A 17,829-nucleotide genomic window follows, 5' to 3' on the forward strand; every position below is an offset into this window, starting at 1 on the left:
CTTCTCCCAACCATCCAGGAACAGTTTGGTGAAGAACAATGCCTTTTCCAGCATGATGGAGCACCTTACCATAAGGCAAAAGTGATAACTAAGTGGTTCGGGGACAAAACATCAATATTTTGGGTCCATGACCAGGAAACTCCCCAGACCTTAATCCCATTGAGAACTTGTGGTCAACCCACAAACAAAACCCCACAAATTCTGACAAACTCCAAGCATTGATTATGCGAGAATGGGCTGCCATCAGCCAGGATGTGGCCCAGAAGTAAATTGACAGTATGCCAGGGAGGATTGCAGAGGTCTTGAAAAAGAAGGGTCAACACTGCAAATATTCACTCTTTGCATCAACTTCATGTAATTGTCAATAAGCCTTTGACACTTATGAAATGCTTGTAATTATACTTCAGTATTCCATAGTAACATCTGACAAAAATATCTAAAGACACTGAGGCAGCGAACTTGTGAAAAATATTATTTGTGTCATTCTCAACCTTTGGCCACGACTACTGTATACTATATTATTTTATTTATATTGACACTATTTCTGATATTGCTACTATGCAGGTAACCATTTGGCTGTACCGTTTACACCTTCTGTAGTGACCCATCCACATAGCAACACTTAGCAAAGTATTGATATGTCGTCGTAACATGATTTTGTGACGTATCACAACAATATCATGTGACCGTATCAAGTGTCCACCACACAAATATATGGCGCATGCATCTGTTTGTGTACTGTATATGTGTACCTCACTCTGGTTTCAACTCAGGTTGCATGGCCTTACCTTAGTATTCCATACACATGTGATACATGCATGTGTAAGAGTATATAAAGTATGCTAATGTACTGGTGTGAAGCCATTTGGGCAGTGGTGTAAAAATACTTAAATGTACTACTTAAGTATTTTTGGGGGGTGTCTGTACATTACTTTACTATTTATATTTTTGGCTACTTCTACTTCACTACATTCTGAAATAAAATAATGTACTTTTTACTCCATTTTCCCTGACGCCCACAAAATCTAAATTCTGTTGCCTAAAGATAATCTAGTAGTTGCAATATGTCCTACTCATTCCTCTCATTAGGTGTTATTGTTAGTCTACTGTACAACTAGGCCATCTTGTCATTTAGGAGACCTTGAAATTTCAAAGCGCCTTCTGCAGAAAATAAACAACTTGACTGGACTCCCATAAGCTCCTCTTCCTATTCCCAAAGCTAGGCCGGGTCAATAGACTTGCTCATGAATAAGCTTGTTAAAAAAATACACGTATTCCCTTGTGGTGGAAAGCAGCTGCATTTTTTTGTTTTCTGCAAGGACTCTTTTAGGAATCAATCCCGTATCGATGTATTGAGTTATACTGTCTCTGTGCTTCTAATGGAGGGAACACTATGTCCAGCCTCAGACATGTTAATGATGATGGCCATCCCTGAGAGGGGTAGATCACTGGGCCATTGAAGGGCCATATCCATTCTTCTCTAATGCTTTAATGCAACCGCTGGCCCTTTATGGAGCCGGCCAGAGGCTCTTTTATTCATACACCCCCAAAAAAGTTAAACTAAGCACTCCAGATTTTGAATTTGAAGAGTGAATGAGTGATGTTGGCCTCTGTCCAGGTGTCCTACAATGTAGTGATTTCGCTCTCTGCCGTTTTGTATGGGCTCTTCATCCCATCAATCACCAGAGTTCTGTTCTAGAAATGTCCTGCTATGTTAGTGTGGGAGCGTTCCTTCGGTTCTGTGTTCTATTGGTTCATATAGGATTTCCCTCCCCTTAATGCATGGCCTAAAATAGGGAAATGGTTAAGGCCTAGCCTACTTCACGAGATGTACCAGCCCATCTTGACAAGGCGTTAAGGCCATTGTCAAGTTGTCTAGGTGTTATAATTATTTCAGCTCTGCCCAAACTTGAAAACGGCTTGAAGGATGCAAAGGGACAACTCAATTCCTTTTGTGTTTTAATTATGGTTTTGATGCCATTTGTTGAATAGAGTAGTTAAATGACAGAGGAATAGGTTGATAACCTTATACAGAGAATAAACATGCATTATTTTACACAATAAACAATGCATGACACCGCAACAAAGCATGGCTTTGAATAAAGTAAACGTTTAAACATTTGAATCTAGCACTTCAAGCAATTACTTCTGCTGTCAGAAAATATCCACAAAAAGGAAGTCACCACTCCTACCAGAGTTAAACATGTAAATTGTGCTAAGCACTGGATGCAACATAAATCATTCCAAACATTACATACCAGTTGCGTCTTTAGGGTTGAACCATGAGCTGTTTGTATGTTGAGGACCCAAGCAAAGCTAAGCCCAAACATTTTATACCCATGCTTATCTGCCAGGTGCGCATGTAAAAGTAGTCCCTCCAGAAATCCTGGCTCAATTTTTTAGTTCCACCTGTGTTTTGGGTTATCTGCCCTCTTGAGGCCTGGAGTTCTTTAAAGGAAGAGCTGCCATTGTGCTCATGTTTTGAGTGTTCTGTTTTTTTTTTGACGCAACAGCCATTTTGTGGAATAGCAGAGATTTGTCCATAGAGGCCCGAGACAGGATTGTGTCGAGGCACAGATCTGGGGGAAAGCTACCAAAAATTGTCACAGTGGCTTCCATCATTCTTACAAGTTTGGAACCACCAAGACTCTTCCTAGAGCTGTCCACCTGGCCAAACTGAGCAATCAGTGGAGAAGGGCTTTGGTCAGCGAGGTGACCAAGAACCCAATGGTCACTCTGGCAGAGCTCCAGAGTTCCTCTGTGGAGATGGGAGAACCTTCCAGAAGAACAACCATCTCTGTAGCACTCTCACAAAAACCTGTGTTTGCTGCACTACTGCCAATTTGTTCCTTTTGAAAGTAAGAGCTGAGTGTGCTTCGGGGTCTGCTGAATGCCATATAGAGAAAGGAATTCTGATGTATGAGCAATTTGCTACCACCCTTGGTACCCTGGCATTGTCCTTCCAAGCCACTCAGTCCTTGGCGGTGCAGCTGCACAATTTGATGCAGCTTCTGCCACAGCACTGTCCTCTGTCTGCCTTTTTGTAGGAGTACAGACAGTCACATTGAGTGCTCCACAGCAGTGGTTCTCAACCAGGGGTAATTGGCCTATCCAAATCAAATTTTATTGGTCACATACACATGGTTAGCAGATGTTAATGCGAGTGTAGCGAAATGCTTGTGCTTCTAGTTCCGACAGTGCAGTAATATCTAGCAAGTTCACAACTACAACAAGTGTAAAGGGATGAATAAGAATATGTACTTATCAATATATTGATGAGCGATGGCCATGCTGCATAGGCAAGATTTGGTAGATGGTATAGAGTACAGTATAGACATATGAGATGAGTAATGTAGGGTATGTAATCATTATATAAAGTGCATTGTTTAAAGTGACTAGTGGTACATTTATTACATCCAATTATTAAAGTGGCTAGAGATTTAATAGTACCTGTTTTTCAGTCTTTCTGTCCCAGCTTTGATGCACCTGTACTGACTTCGCCTTCTGGATGATAGCGGGGTGAACAGGCAGTGGCTTGGGTGGTTGTTGTCCTTGATGATCTTTTTGGCCTTCATGTGACATCGGGTGATGGAGATGTCCTGGAGGGCAGGTAGTTTGCCCCCGGTGATGCGTTGTGCAGACCTTATGGTTGTGTGCGGAGCAGTTGCCGTACCAGGCGGCGATACAGCCCGACAGGATGCTCTCGATTGTGCATCTGTAGAAGTTTGAGTGTTTTCGGTGATGAGGCAAATTTCTTCAGCCTCCTGAGGTTGAAGAGGCGCTATTGCGCCTTCTTCACCACACATTTCAGTTTGTCCGTGATGAGTATGCTGAAGAACTTAAAACGTTCCACCTTCTCCACTACTGTCCCGTTGATGTGGATAGGGGGGTGCTCCCTCTGCTGTTTCCTGAAGTCCACGATCATCTCCTTTGTTTTGATGACATTGAGTGAGGTTATTATCCTGACACCACACTCCGAGGGCCCGCACCACCTCCCTCACCACCGTCTTGTCGTTGTTAGTAATCAAGCCTACCACCTCTCGAGTAGTATACTCTGACCAGAAGACTGCTCCGTCTGCCCCTTCTTTGGCATTGTTGTTTTGGGTCGCCTACTGGGATCAGATCCATTGTCCTGGGTGGTGGTCCGAACAGTGGATCTTCTTCGGGAAAGTTGAGGTGGAGGGTCCGTCATGGTCTGGGGCGGTGTGTCACAGCATCATTGGACTGTGTCTGCAATGACAACAAGCTATCTCAACGCTCTGCGTCACAGGGAAGAAATCCTCCTCCCTCCCGTGGTACCCTTCCTGCAGGCTCATCCTGACATGACCCTCCAGCATGACAATGCCACCACGCACAGAACGAGCAGTTATGGTTGATATCCTGCAAGACAGGAATGTCAGTGTTCTGCCATGGCCAGCGAAAAGCCCAGATCTCAATCCCATTGAGCACGTCTGGGACCTGTTGGGTTGGAGTCCATGAAGAGGAGATGCACTGCAGTACTTTATGCAGCTGGTGGCCACACCAGATACTGACTGTTACTTTTGATTTTGACCCCCACTGTTGTTCAGGGACACATTATTCCATTTCTGTTAGTCACATGTCTGTAGAACTTGTTCAGTTTATGTTTCAGTTGTTGAATCTTATGTTCATACAAATATTTACACATGTTAAGTTTGCTGAAAATCAACGCAGTTGACAGTGAGAGGACGTTTCTTTATTTGCTGAGTTTATGATGGTAAATGTTTATCTTCATGTATAACAGTATGATAACTTATTAACAGTTCAGAACATAATTATTTATGTGTTTCAAGGCTGCTAGTTGGTAGCTAGTGGGTGTAAGCCAGCAGGAGTGTAAAGGGGTCTATGCTCAAATTCTGCACTCTGAATGTGATACTTATTTGTGACTCACAACCTGGATTTGGTCTCATGTGTCAACATTTGAAATTGTGTAGAGACTCAGAGCTACAAAATGGTATATCATACATTGCATTTGAGGAACAATGGGAAAGTAATTCTGCTTTGACAGTTGATTTAACCTTGTAAACTGACTTTTGAGGAAATTACTTTTGAGGAAATGGCCTTTGAATGTTTTGGTATCTTGTGTAGAGCTCTCTTTTTTTGTCTACACCCATTCAGCATCGTTCACACCCTCTTAAGCTTTAGCCCCACCCATCTCGTTTCGCTCTCGGACTGCATACTTGCTCTGTCCAATTATTTGTTTATCTCTGGATAACATGATAACAGCCTAACCAGCCCTGCTGGCAACAATTTCATTACTCTTTTTTGCCGACGTTTTCTGACACTGGTCATATTCAACACGTGTTGTACATTTTAGCCTAAGACATGTAGCTAGATAAACAATGAACCTAGCTAGGTAAACAACGTGTAAGATGACACACGTCACATAGCGTTAGCTAACAAGCCAGCCAGCTAACGTTAGCTTATTAAACTACAATGAACATTGTGCCAAATCATGTTGTTACTACCCTCCATAAATATGCTGGGAGCTAACCAACCAGGTTCAATGTTAGCTAGCTAACATTAGACTTTAATTAGCAAACGGCTCTGACATACGAATAATAATGTCATACACGTAACGTTAGCTAGGGAGCCAGCCAGCTAATGTTAGCTAGCTAACGGTAAACTTTAGCTTAAGACATGTAACTAGCTAGCTAGGTAAACATTGAACCTAGCTACATAAACAACGTTTTTAAGATCACACGTCAAGTAACGTTAGCTAACGAGCCAGCCAGCTAACATTAGCTTGTTAAACAATGAACATAGTGCCAAATCATGTCGTTACTACCCTGCATGAATCTGCGGGGAGCTAAGCGACCAGGTTCAATGTTAGCTAGTTAACATTAGGCTCTAACTAGCAAAGCAAATGGTTCTGGGATACGAATGTCATACACGTTAGCTAGCTATCTAGACCATCATCATGCGTGATGGACTCGTCTCCCTATCACGGATGGCATGCCACGGTTGCCCTTAGTTTGAAGATGTAATCCGGATACAGGTGTTTTTTTTCCATCTATTTAGCTATCATACTCTAATTCCACTGATTTCAAAACTCTATCCTCCAGAATGTAGAGAGCAACACTTATGCAGCTCCACTACACAATACATAAAAAAAGCTGCGCTCGACAGGATTACCAACACAGACTGACCAGCTCAAATAGACAGAAGCCCTCTATATGGCAGACCAATCCGAACTCCTTTCTCGGCATGTCCAGCCCACTCATTATCTCAGCCAATCATGGCTAGTGGAAAGGTTGCTTACTTTTTCTGTGGCTTAACCAACAAGGCTCATAATTTAACAATTGTATTCGTATTTACAGGTGGCATACCAGTTTGTTATCAAGGCACATGAAAGTTCACAAGTTCCAGAAGGCATTTCTTCCAAAAAAAAACAACAAAAAAAACGTTCAAATGGCTCTCCTGTGAAGTTGTGACTTGCAACATACTTTTTTTTTGCTGATACAGAATAAGGAAATCCCAGGATATGGTCAGATGATTAGTTAGCTTTATTCAGAGTGCCAAATATTTTTCCAAAAGCAATTGGACTTGGTATGATGTGGGTCTTCACCGTCTTATGTGGACAGTGGCTTCACTCCTGCTCGTTTAGTGCTCTCTCTACATCACTCTACACGCTTTTTCCAAAATGACTTCGGTCAAATATACATTTCTACCAAAATACAAATGTAAAGTGATTTGTCGTATTGAGACTTTTAGTTGGAATGATAATAAAGATCAGAATGTTTAACAGCAACCTAATTCTGAAATCTTCCCTTTAAAGCTGTAACTTTTGGACAACCTGACTAAATTCACGTCGAAATGGGAGTTATTGAATTGTCATTCGCATTGAAAGCGAGTCTAAGAAGAAGTATATCTGTTCTAATGCTATTTCTATGCGTTTTGTTTTTGCATCTTTTTCCTTTTGGTTTTGTACACCAACTTCAAACAGCTGAAAAAAATTAATAATTCTACACTAATGGTTTTGTCACAAACTGAAATTAGGCGAACCATTAGAATTTTAGCAACGAGGAAATGGTGGAGCGATTTCTGCATAGTGCACCTCTTAAAGTAAAAAGGCTTATTTTTAATAATAAATGTCAAGATCGTAGTTGGAAACATAACACTCACAAAATGTTGTGGTGCTACTCTACTCTCATTGGCACTTTTTTCTCTCGCTTGAACTTGGTGGCATTAGAACATCGCGGCCCCACCCAACCGCGGGGAAAACAACTTGTGCTTACCTATGTTACTTCATTGGCTCACAGCAACAACACATTTTTTTGGTTTGCTTGCTATAGTCAATTACAAAACGATACTGAACAAAAATATAAACGCAACATGCAACAATTTAAAAGATTTGATGGAAATCAGTCAATTGAAATAAATGTATTAGGCCCTAGTCTATGGATTTCACATTACTGGGAATACAGATATCTATCTGTTGGTAACATGTACCTTTTTAAAATAAAAAAATAAAAACAAGTAGGGGCCTGAATCAGAAAACAAGTCCGTATCTGGTGTGACCAGCATGTGCCTCCATGCAGCGCGACACATTGGCTTCACGTAAAGTTGATCAAGCTGTTGATTGTAGCCTGTGGAATGTTATCCCACTTCTCTGAAGTTGCTTGATATTGGCGGGAACTGGAACACAATTTTGTGCACGTCTATTCAGAGCATCCCGAACATGCTCAATGGGTGACATGTCTGGTGAGAATGCAGGCCATGGAAGAACAGGAACATTTTCAGCTTCCAGAAATTGCTCACAGATCATTGCAACATGGGACCAAGTATTATCATGCTGAAACATGAGGTGATGGAGGGGGATGAATGCCACGATAATGGGGCTCAGGATCTCATCACTGTATCTCTTTGCATTCAAATTGCCATTGATAACATGCAGTTGTGTTCGTTGTCCGTAGCTTATGCCTGCCTGCCCATACCATAACCCCACCTCCACCTCTGGGCACTCTATTCACAACGTTGACATCAGCAAACCACTCGACACCATACACGTGGTCTGCTGTTGTGAGGCTTGGTTGGACGTACTGCCAAATTCTCTAAAACAACTTTGGAAGCTGCCTAAGGTGTAGAAATGAACATTTAAAAATGGCAACCGCACTGGTGGACATTCCTGCAGTCAGCATTCCAATTGCATGCCCCCTCAAAACATGGGAAATCTGTGGTGTTGTGTTACAAAACAGCACATTTTAGAGTGACCCTTTATTGTCCCCAACACAAGGTGCACCTGTGTAATGTTCGTGCTGTTTTTAATCAGCTTCTTGATATGCCACCTCTGTCAAAGGAGAAATGCTCACTAACAGGGATGTAAACAAATTTGTTCACAACATTAAAAATTAAAAATAAAAAGCTTTTTGTGAGTATGGAACATTTCTGGAATATGTTCTTTCAGCTCATGAAACATGGGACCAGCGCTTTCCGTTTTTTATTTATATTTTTGTTCCATTCTGCATTTTAAGAAAAGTATAACATGTCTAAAGATCACTTTTCAACATTGCCTGGTACTGAGCGTTCTCACTACATGGAAAAATGTAATATTATGAGTTAGTGATAGCTAGCTAACGTTACCAACTGGAACATTTAGCTAGCCAAGACCAACAACGCAAACAGACCATACCACTACATATAGTGAGTGGAGTTACAAACGGACTATACTAAACAAGTAAAATGTCTTCCCTGTGGTGAAATGTTTTCTACACACACACAGCTATATGTAGCCTACTTGGACATCGAGCACCCACATTTCCCTCTCTCCCACACTGAATAGCCTGAAGCTATAGCGCTCTTCTCGCATGCTCTATTTCCTATGTGGGATTATTGTGAACCGTAGGTCAGGATTTTTGGTTACATGTACATTGAACAACAAAGCAGCTTTTCGTCACGTTTTGTTATTTCTGTATAACAAATAATTGACAATGAAGTTGGCTCTTTTACAATGGGCATCAGTGGGGAAGAATGTTTCTTTTCCCCAATTTGTGGGCGTGGTCAATTCCCCTCAACCAATAAAATTGCAGTACAATTTTTGCTCATACTTTGATGAAGACCAATGTTGATGTTTAGACAGGGAATAAGATGCCAGCAATGTGGAATTGTTTTCTTTGAAACAAAACCCTACATTTCCCAATTAAAGTTTCTCAATTCTGATTATCCTGAACTTAAATGATCCAATACTGTCTTCCAGTATAAAAAACATATAAGAAGCCCTAGTCACCGCTATATGGTTTTGTGTCAATGTTTATACATGTGAAGTTCCTCATCACTGCCTGGGTATATCATATTGAGTAAAAACAGGCAAGAGCAGGCATGTGCTCACTGATGCATACCCTTTCAGGTTAAGTCTCTCCAGCTCTAATTTCCAGTAACAGAGTTATGGCCTTTCATGTTTTATGACTTCACCACTCAGTAACATGGGCTTTTTTTCATTTTCACAATGACAATGAATGAGATCTGGCTCCCGTAGTGCATTTTTTCTCCTTTTCTTCTTCTGTTTCTAAGGCCTATTCATAAAAAAATTGTCTGTGTAGGCCTACTTTCTCTTTTTCTACCTCAGTGGATAGATGTGTGTGTGTGCATTTGATCTATGTGAGGGGAGTAGTGTATGCATGTGATGTGTTTGTGCCCTAAGTGTGATTTTTCTTTTGCCTCTCACTCAAACCCGTGTCATTTTTGTCTTATGTTGCACCTAACCCATATTTTCCAGGAATATTCTTAACATGTTACTAAATATATCCTGAGTATTTTCAGATGTCATTATCAACAGTACAGTAAATGTAAAGCACATGAAATCAACCGTGTAATGTTTGGATTCAGTCTTCTCAGGTTAACTGTTGTGTCCTCAACTTTAGTCAAAAATGTTCCCATTATCTCCAAACTGTTCCCTTTTCAATTGCTACCATGCTTATGCATTTCATATTTCTTCTGTAAAATGCATTTCAATTTAGCCCTTTCCATATAGGCCAATTCCCATGAGTGTAGGGTTAATAGCACTGGGTAGGTAGTCTCCAGAGCGCTAATGAAGATAATTACTGTAGAACGAGTGTCTCTGGGGAGGGCAGCCTCCTGCCAGCCACTCCTTACTGCTATCTCTCTCCTGGTGCCGGCCTGCAGCGCATGCACGATTCACTACCCTAGCCACGCTAGCTTCTCTGTCATGTGTGTACTTAGCAAGCTAGGTATCAACAGCCAATCCTGTACGGTCTGGAAGCTATAGTGAGCTTTGATTAGTGCACAGCGATGTATAAAGTTAAGCTTTTCCCAAAGTAGGTCCCACAATGTCCCCGCTCCCTCGCCGCTGCTCGCATCGGCCAATGGTCCACCCGCACGCCCCAATGTGCTCTGTGGATCTCGTTCATCTTGAGTTAGTAATGACTTAACCTTGACTCAGTAGTGACTTGACTTCGCTGTGACTTATCCATGACTTACAGCACTTTACTGCAAAAAGAGTCGAACAGGAAATTAAATAAAATGAAAGAGAATCCTGTGAAAGTACATACTGTATGTGCCTGAAAATACTTTCAAAAGAGAATGGGAATGGCAAGCAAACTATGGAAATGCAATTTAAACGACAATCACCATGTTTTCTCTCTCGCTGGGGCTTCAAGAGTTCAAATGTTGGCACTGTAGTACTTCCTATGACAAATCACAAGCTAATCATGTATCCCTGCATGTTGTCCCTTTTGTGGTGAAAGAAACACACAGAAATAACTGCATTTAGGCAGAGAGAAGAGGCAATGGGATAAAAGGGCTATTTGTGAGAGTGCCCGGGTAAAGTGTGGCTTTAGACTTTCCTTGGTATAACCGTGGTTATGTGGATGTTAGTGTACTGGGGAATAAAGTGCTGTGGGGGTGTCTCACTCCTCTATTGTTTGGTGCATGCTAACTGTCAGCGCCTGGAGGGACTCCGCCAGCCTCACTTCCTATTCAGCAGCTGTTATTTTGGGATCTTTTTCTCCCTCTTTGGTGGGAGAGACTAGCCATCCCTAATCGCTCTGAAGTGTGTTTTCTGCTCCCCCTCTCCAACTGTTCGCCAGGTACACGACAGCTGCTTTATTTATGCTGGTGTTTTTCAGGTTGCCTGGAATTAAAAGGAGAAACAAAGTAACTTTTCTCTTCTCGGCAGACTTTGTCAGAGCTTGTCAGGTCAGATTTAATATTGAGCTCCACTGGTTCTATTACCCCAAACTCATGCTAGCCTGTTAATGATCTACTCACAGATGTGAGAGCTCTCAAGGCGATGTTGGATCTGAAATGTAACCCATTCCATCCTAAAGATGTCTCCTTTCTGTTGAGTCCTCAGAGACCCAACACCACTTCTCCTTTTACAATGTTATTATTTTAAGAGGCAGGTGTTATTATGCTGAAACACTGTAGGCTAGTTCTTTCTGCGGACTTCATAACACTCAGCGTGGGCTGTGAATACTAGGGACCTCACAATACGATATCACAATACTTAGACAATACAATATGTATTGGGATTCTCACGATTCCATACTGTATGTATTGCAATTTGATACTGTGATTTAATTTTTTATTTATTTATTTATTTATTTATTACGATTCGTTGTTCCAAACATATTGCTCACGACATGTCTGCTGCAGAGAGACGAGAGGGAATGAGAAAACGAGTTCTGATCGGTCATGGAAATGAAAGTGCTGGAAAAGAAATGTTCTCTTTACTTAAAATTAAGATTTAATTTTACCTTTATTTAACCAGGCAAGTCAGTTAAGAACAAATTCTTATTTTCAATGACGGCCTAGGAACAGTGGGTTAACTGCCTGTTCAGGGGCAGAACGACAGATTAGTACCTTGTCAGCTCGGGGGTTTGAACTTGCAACCTTCCGGTTCCTAGTCCAACTCTCTAACCACTAGGCTACCCTGCCGGCCCCAAGATGGAGGACAAGCTATAAAAACACAAATACTGGAGTTTTGGTGCAGGCACAGCCGACTAGCTCAAAAATATATTGTGGTATTGTCAAAAATAATATTGCGATATCGTGTAAAAAAAAATATCCCGAATATGTTGCCGAACTGTATACATTATTTTTCTCCAACACGAGTGTGCACTTGTTATAAAATATGTGTATGTATTGAAGTTCAGGTGAGATATTATTTAAAATGCCACTCTCACATCTGAACTTCAACACACACACTTACCACACACACATAGCCAGTGTTCAGAGTTTAGACTACAAGGTGACTAAGAGGAGGGAAGTCCATGGAGTCCCAGAGAGAAACTCACACTTTGTGCCAATAAGTAAATGACAGGGAACTTGTTTCTGTTTGCCTCATGGAGCTTTGGAACATGTTCCTCTAAAGTGAAGTCGACATGAGAGCGAGAATGCAGTGTGTTAGCTTTTTAAACAAGGACATAGGCCAGACAGTCACAACACACAACTCACCCACTAACACGCAACACTGCCTCCACTCACTTATAACATTCAACACCTAACACTACTAGATGAGGAACAAACCATCAGACTGAATACTGGTTGTTACTGTGTTTCTAAAAAAAGACCCCAGAGAAGTTTCACGAGAGGGTCAGCTCTGAGCTCAAGTCTGTGGCTTTGAATAACTTACGTGTGGGTAAATGTGTTGCCCAAAGTAGGACAACAGAAGGGTTTTGAATGGAAGCAGTGGACGTGAAAAGCAATTCATATTATATCTGGTGCCCTGCCATTGAACTGTTCTACTCCAGTGAGACAGACCGTCTGGCCATTATGACTGTAGGATGGCGCAAGTGCCACTGCCATGGGGACTGATGTCATTTTGTTTCACCCTAGAATTTCTCAGACACCCCCTTCAAAGAAAGAAAACAGGCCTACTTGTGGAAGACGATTCCTTCCAGGCAGAGCCACAGGACCCGCAGATGCCCTCATTATTCAGTGATGTAAGGGAGACTAATCAGCATACTGTAGTAGGCCTAGACCGCTTCCTATGGACGCTGGGCGTTTCTGCTCTAATGAAGTCTCCACTGCGCCTTACCTGGAAGGGGGTAGCGGTGAACAATGCATGCAATACAATACCCCCCCCCCCTGTGGTTTGCATATTTTTCCACACTAAAAAGTTGGAATAATACTGTGAAATTCTGAATATGATAATAATGCTATTTTAGTTTAAGAGCTGTTTGAAAAGACGGCCTGAAATATCAGCCTTGGTGGGATGACGTTTTGGCCTTCCATGGTAACATCACCATGCAGTAAATTAGTTAATAGACCAATAACAAAGAGTTTCAAACCTCTCTGCCAATAGCAGCACATTTTCAGTTTCCTCCCCTGACCACTCCCACCCAGACAGTCCTCGCAAAATTCTTGCTTTAGAAATTGCCCTTTTGCTATGAAGCTATTTTTGTTTATTTCTGACCATTTTAATTGAGGAAGGTACTTAAGTACAGTAAGGTACTTAATTGTTACGCAGAAATGATTTGATAAAGAGATAAAATGGATGCATTGGACCTTTTTTTTAAACACGATTCATTCTTTAGAAAGTCGTTTGGTCTATGCACAATGTACTTCTTATGAATGCACATACTATTTTCTTCATAAACTACTTAAAACTAATTGAATGGATGACTAGAAAGGTAGATTTGAACACGTTGATTTAAATAAGTCTTACTGTGGGCTATTGTTGCACATTTTGGAGAATATTCAGAGGTGGAAACTTTCCATGGGAATTAACGGGAATATATGGGAATTAACGAGAATATATGCAAATTAATATTAATACCATTTAAATGTGATGTTTTTTTGCATTGGATATATTTACCATATCATATGGAGACAGTAGTAGACATAATTGCTAATTATTAAATCCTTCCAATAGAAAAAAAACAACTTTAGTTTAATTAAATAAGTTGACTCTTCAAATGGTATGATTTCACTGAACAAAAAAAGGGGATATTGAATGATCCCCCAATGATCCACCGCATCTCCCAAAAATGTTTTCAACATACATCTGTAAAATGATAGTCTAGAAACTAAAGGGGAAAGAGCCTCAGATCCACCAAGTCCCTTCCACCAGGTGGCTGATGAGATGTTGGCATGACTGCCATATTGCATATCCATCCCAAAGCCCTTGCTTGGAAGTGTACTTCGCCTGACTGCCAAGAACCTTGCCCACATCCAGACCAAGGTGGCAAGACACGGTAGAGATGACACCATAGGTCTTGTTGATCTCTGCACCAGACAGGATGCTCTTGCCTACTTGGGGTCCAACATGTACGCTGCGGCTCGTATGTCCTTCATTTTGATGTATTTCAGAACTGCAGCTTCCTCTGCTTGAAGCAACATTGAAAAACAAGGGCAGTACGGATTTCTTCTTACATCTGCAAGCAGAGTCTGGTCATCAGACAGGATGGCATTGTCTCCCTCATTCCGTGCGATGGCTGTTGCTGTAGGTTTCAGGAGTTTCAGGCTGCTTACCACTCTCTCCCAAAATAAATCATCCAGGAGGATCCTCTTGATGGGGATGTACATATCGGCAGACTGTGATATGGCCAATTCTTGGAGAGACTCCTTCCCCTCCAGGAGGGGAACAACATGATGACAATACCACCCCAACGGGTGTTGCTGGGCAGCTTCAATGTGGTGCTCTTATTCTTCTCACTTTGCTTGGTGAGGTAGATTGCGGCTGTAACTTGATGACTCTTCACATGCCTAACCATTTCCTTGGCTCTCTTGTAGAGTGTATCCATTGTTTTCAGTGCCATGATGTCCTTGAGAAGCAGATTCAATGCATGAGCAGCACAACCAATGGGTGTGATGTGAGGGTAGGACTCCTCCACTTTAGACCAAGCAGCCTTCATGGTCGCAGAATTGTCTGTCACTAGTGAAAATACCTTCTGTGGTCCAATGTCATTAATGACTGCCTTCAGCTCATCTGCAATGTAGAGACCGGTGTGTCTGTTGTCCCTTGTGTCTGTGCTCTTGTAGAATACTGTTTGAGGGGTGGAGATGATGTAGTTAATTATTCCTTGCACACAAACAATCGACCACCCATCAGAGATGATTGCAATACAGTCTGCTTTCTCTATGCTTTGCTTGACCTTCACTTGAACTCTGTTGAACTCTGCATCCAGCAAATGAGTAGATAAAGCATGTCTGGTTGGAGGGGTGTATGCTGGGCGAAGAACATTCAGAAATCTCTTCCAATACACATTGCCTGTGAGCATCAGAGGTGAACCAGTTGCATACAGCTCGAACAAGACATTCATCAGCATTTCTCTGACTACGTTCCTCCATTGAGTAAAAAAAAACTTCTGATTCCAGAAGGACCATGAGTTGTTGCTATCGATAAGGTGTCTGATTCATAATTTTCACCTCGAATAGAAGTAGAGGTACTTTTGTCGGAGGTTGCTTGTTGTGAGGGAACTTTATGCACTTGGTCAGATTCTGTATCTTTGTTGCATTCTTCTCATATGATTTGGCACAGTATTTGCAAATGTACACAGCTTTTCCTTCTACATTAGCTGCAGTGAAATGTCTCCACACATCAGATAGTACCCATGACATTTTCCTGTAAAGATTAGAGAAAAATGAGTAAAGAAACAACAAATACAATTCCATGTACAGATAAATAGTTAAGCAGCTAGATTAAACAACTCCTTTTGTAAACTAAATGTTTTAAAATGAAGCATGTATGGAAACAGGTGACTTAACATTCCTCAGTTAGCAGGCTCAAACAAGCTAAATCCCACATGGTAGCAAAAACTAACTAGCAGAAATTGTTAACAAGATAGAAATGATTTAAACAGATTTTGCTGTAGGCTACTATTTACTAGTTAACCCCACCCAGTATTGTAAGTTCAAACTTACCAGAAAGCATGTAGTCCTTGGCTCAGACAGTGTAGTTGGGTGGGCTCAATACCATATCATTACTGTGCAAGAGCTTGAGAATCAGCTGTACATGTGATGGAAGAGTGCACGGTGTATGCAGAGGGTTGCAATTCCATTGAATTGGGGATAGTTTAACCAAAATTTGCAACAAGACCTAGAATTGCCTTATGTTTATCCCACAAAAAGGTTCACCGTTATAAACTAACTAACTTTGAAGAATTTAAGCAAAATTTCCGGGCTTAATTTCCCTTGGTAAATTTCCGTGAATTTCCTGGAAAGTTTACGACCCTTTGCAACCCTACTGTGGGCTAACTTATTGATATTCACACTGTCATGCAGCCTACTGTAGATATGTGTTATAAGAAGTGTGGGTTTGACCTTGTTGCCTTGCTTCCCCTGTGAGGTTAAGCAGGGTCAGAGTTCCTCCCTTCAGTTGGTCGTGGATGCCGTTGAGATGGCCTAGTGCTCTCAGCCCGTCTCCTCTCTCCTCTTCTCATGAATGATGGAGAGGCTCCCAGGCAGCTCTGTTTGAGAGTTAGTGCTTCGGTTTGGCCTTGTCAGACCCCTCACACCACTAAGTCAGATGGCAGCAGCCCCTCCCCTTCCACTCCTCATCTGCATCAGCCTTCAGTCAACCCTTCCTTGTCAGGATTCATTTTTTAAAGGATGTCTGAAATATGGCTTGTTTGATCAGCCCCTCAGACTTTGTTACACTTGAGGAGGCCTTCATTATTCATCAGCGGGGCTTGTAGTGGATCACGACGGGATTACGCCTGCTGTTGTCACACACACGTTCTTAAGCAGGGATGGAATAAGAAAAGAGAAATTAATTATCATTTGCAAAATGCATTATCATGTGGCAAGTGACACTTTTTGCTTCTTGAAAGTACAATATCTTGAACTTGACTGCTGACAAGCAAAACATTTTGGGACTATCACCAGTGGACCAATGGGATTTTTTTGTTGTGCAAAATATAGTTTTTAAGTAGATTTTACTTTTAAGTCTTGGAAATTTGGCACAGTTTAATATATATATATATATATATATATATATATATTGCATTCTGAATTTCCATTACGGCAATGGCTTTGTTTTCCTTAACAATGTTAGACTGACTGCAGTCGGGGTAATGTGCCCATCTGACAACACTGAGGGCGTTTAACCTTAACACAGGTGTCTCACAGTAAAACCTGTCTGTTTAATAGTGCCAACAGCTGGAGCTGACAGCCTAGCTGCATCTGCTGACTGAGCAAACAGTTCGAACACATCCTAGGCCTGTCTACCGGTCTCATTATGGGGGATGGAGAGGCAGGGAAAAGGGAGGCAGAATGGGTGGAGAGATGGGAATGAATGCACTCTGGAGAACTGAACATAAGTAAGGCTTAATCAGACACACCTGCACTTCCGGTATGGTTATTCCTCTAACCGAGAGTCTGTCAAACCTTTATCAACGTTTGGGCATATTTATAATTCCTGAACATCACCAGATGTTGAAACAGCGGCTTGTGCAGTGCAAAGTAATCTTTGCATGTAGGCCTAATTTGAAACAGAAACAGAAATCTTAAGCTGTCACTAAGGATACTCCTCACAGAAAACCTGTGCCTGTTTAGCCATATTCTTAGTAGTAGTAGTAGTACTTTCATGGCCTCAACTGCTCCCTGATGTTGGATTCCTTCTAGCTTCCTAGTGTTTAGCTAATTACGTCTTCCGCTAAATATTTGGTTACTTTTAACAAAACATTTCAGCAATTCTCTCTCTCCCTCTTTGCCGCTGTCTCCCTCTCTGCAGTGTGCACGGGTGAGTTCCAGGCGATGGCTGAACCTGCAGGAGTATCAGAGCAAGAAGCTGATGCAGGAGAGTGGGGTTACAGTCCAGCGCTTCTACGTGGCTGACAATGCCCCCGACGCTCTGCAGGCTGCCAAGAGACTCGGTGAGTGGACATCACACACTTAGGCCTAACCTAC

General features: G+C 41.7%; 1 protein-coding gene across 3 annotated transcripts in view; it reads left to right on the top strand.

Moving 5' to 3' along the window:
* LOC115138186 (succinate--CoA ligase [GDP-forming] subunit beta, mitochondrial) overlaps positions 1-17,829 on the top strand; it is a 134,971-nt gene that overhangs the window by 20,176 nt on the left and 96,966 nt on the right. For all 3 annotated transcript variants that reach the window (XM_029674745.2, XM_065000237.1, XM_065000230.1), the window contains exon 2: positions 17,654-17,795. In XM_029674745.2, coding sequence (XP_029530605.2) covers positions 17,654-17,795 — 142 coding nt within the window. The remainder of the gene's footprint in view (positions 1-17,653; positions 17,796-17,829) is intronic.

The sequence above is a fragment of the Oncorhynchus nerka genome, linkage group LG2, assembly GCF_034236695.1.
Source record: "Oncorhynchus nerka isolate Pitt River linkage group LG2, Oner_Uvic_2.0, whole genome shotgun sequence".
Lineage (NCBI taxonomy): Eukaryota > Metazoa > Chordata > Actinopteri > Salmoniformes > Salmonidae > Oncorhynchus > Oncorhynchus nerka.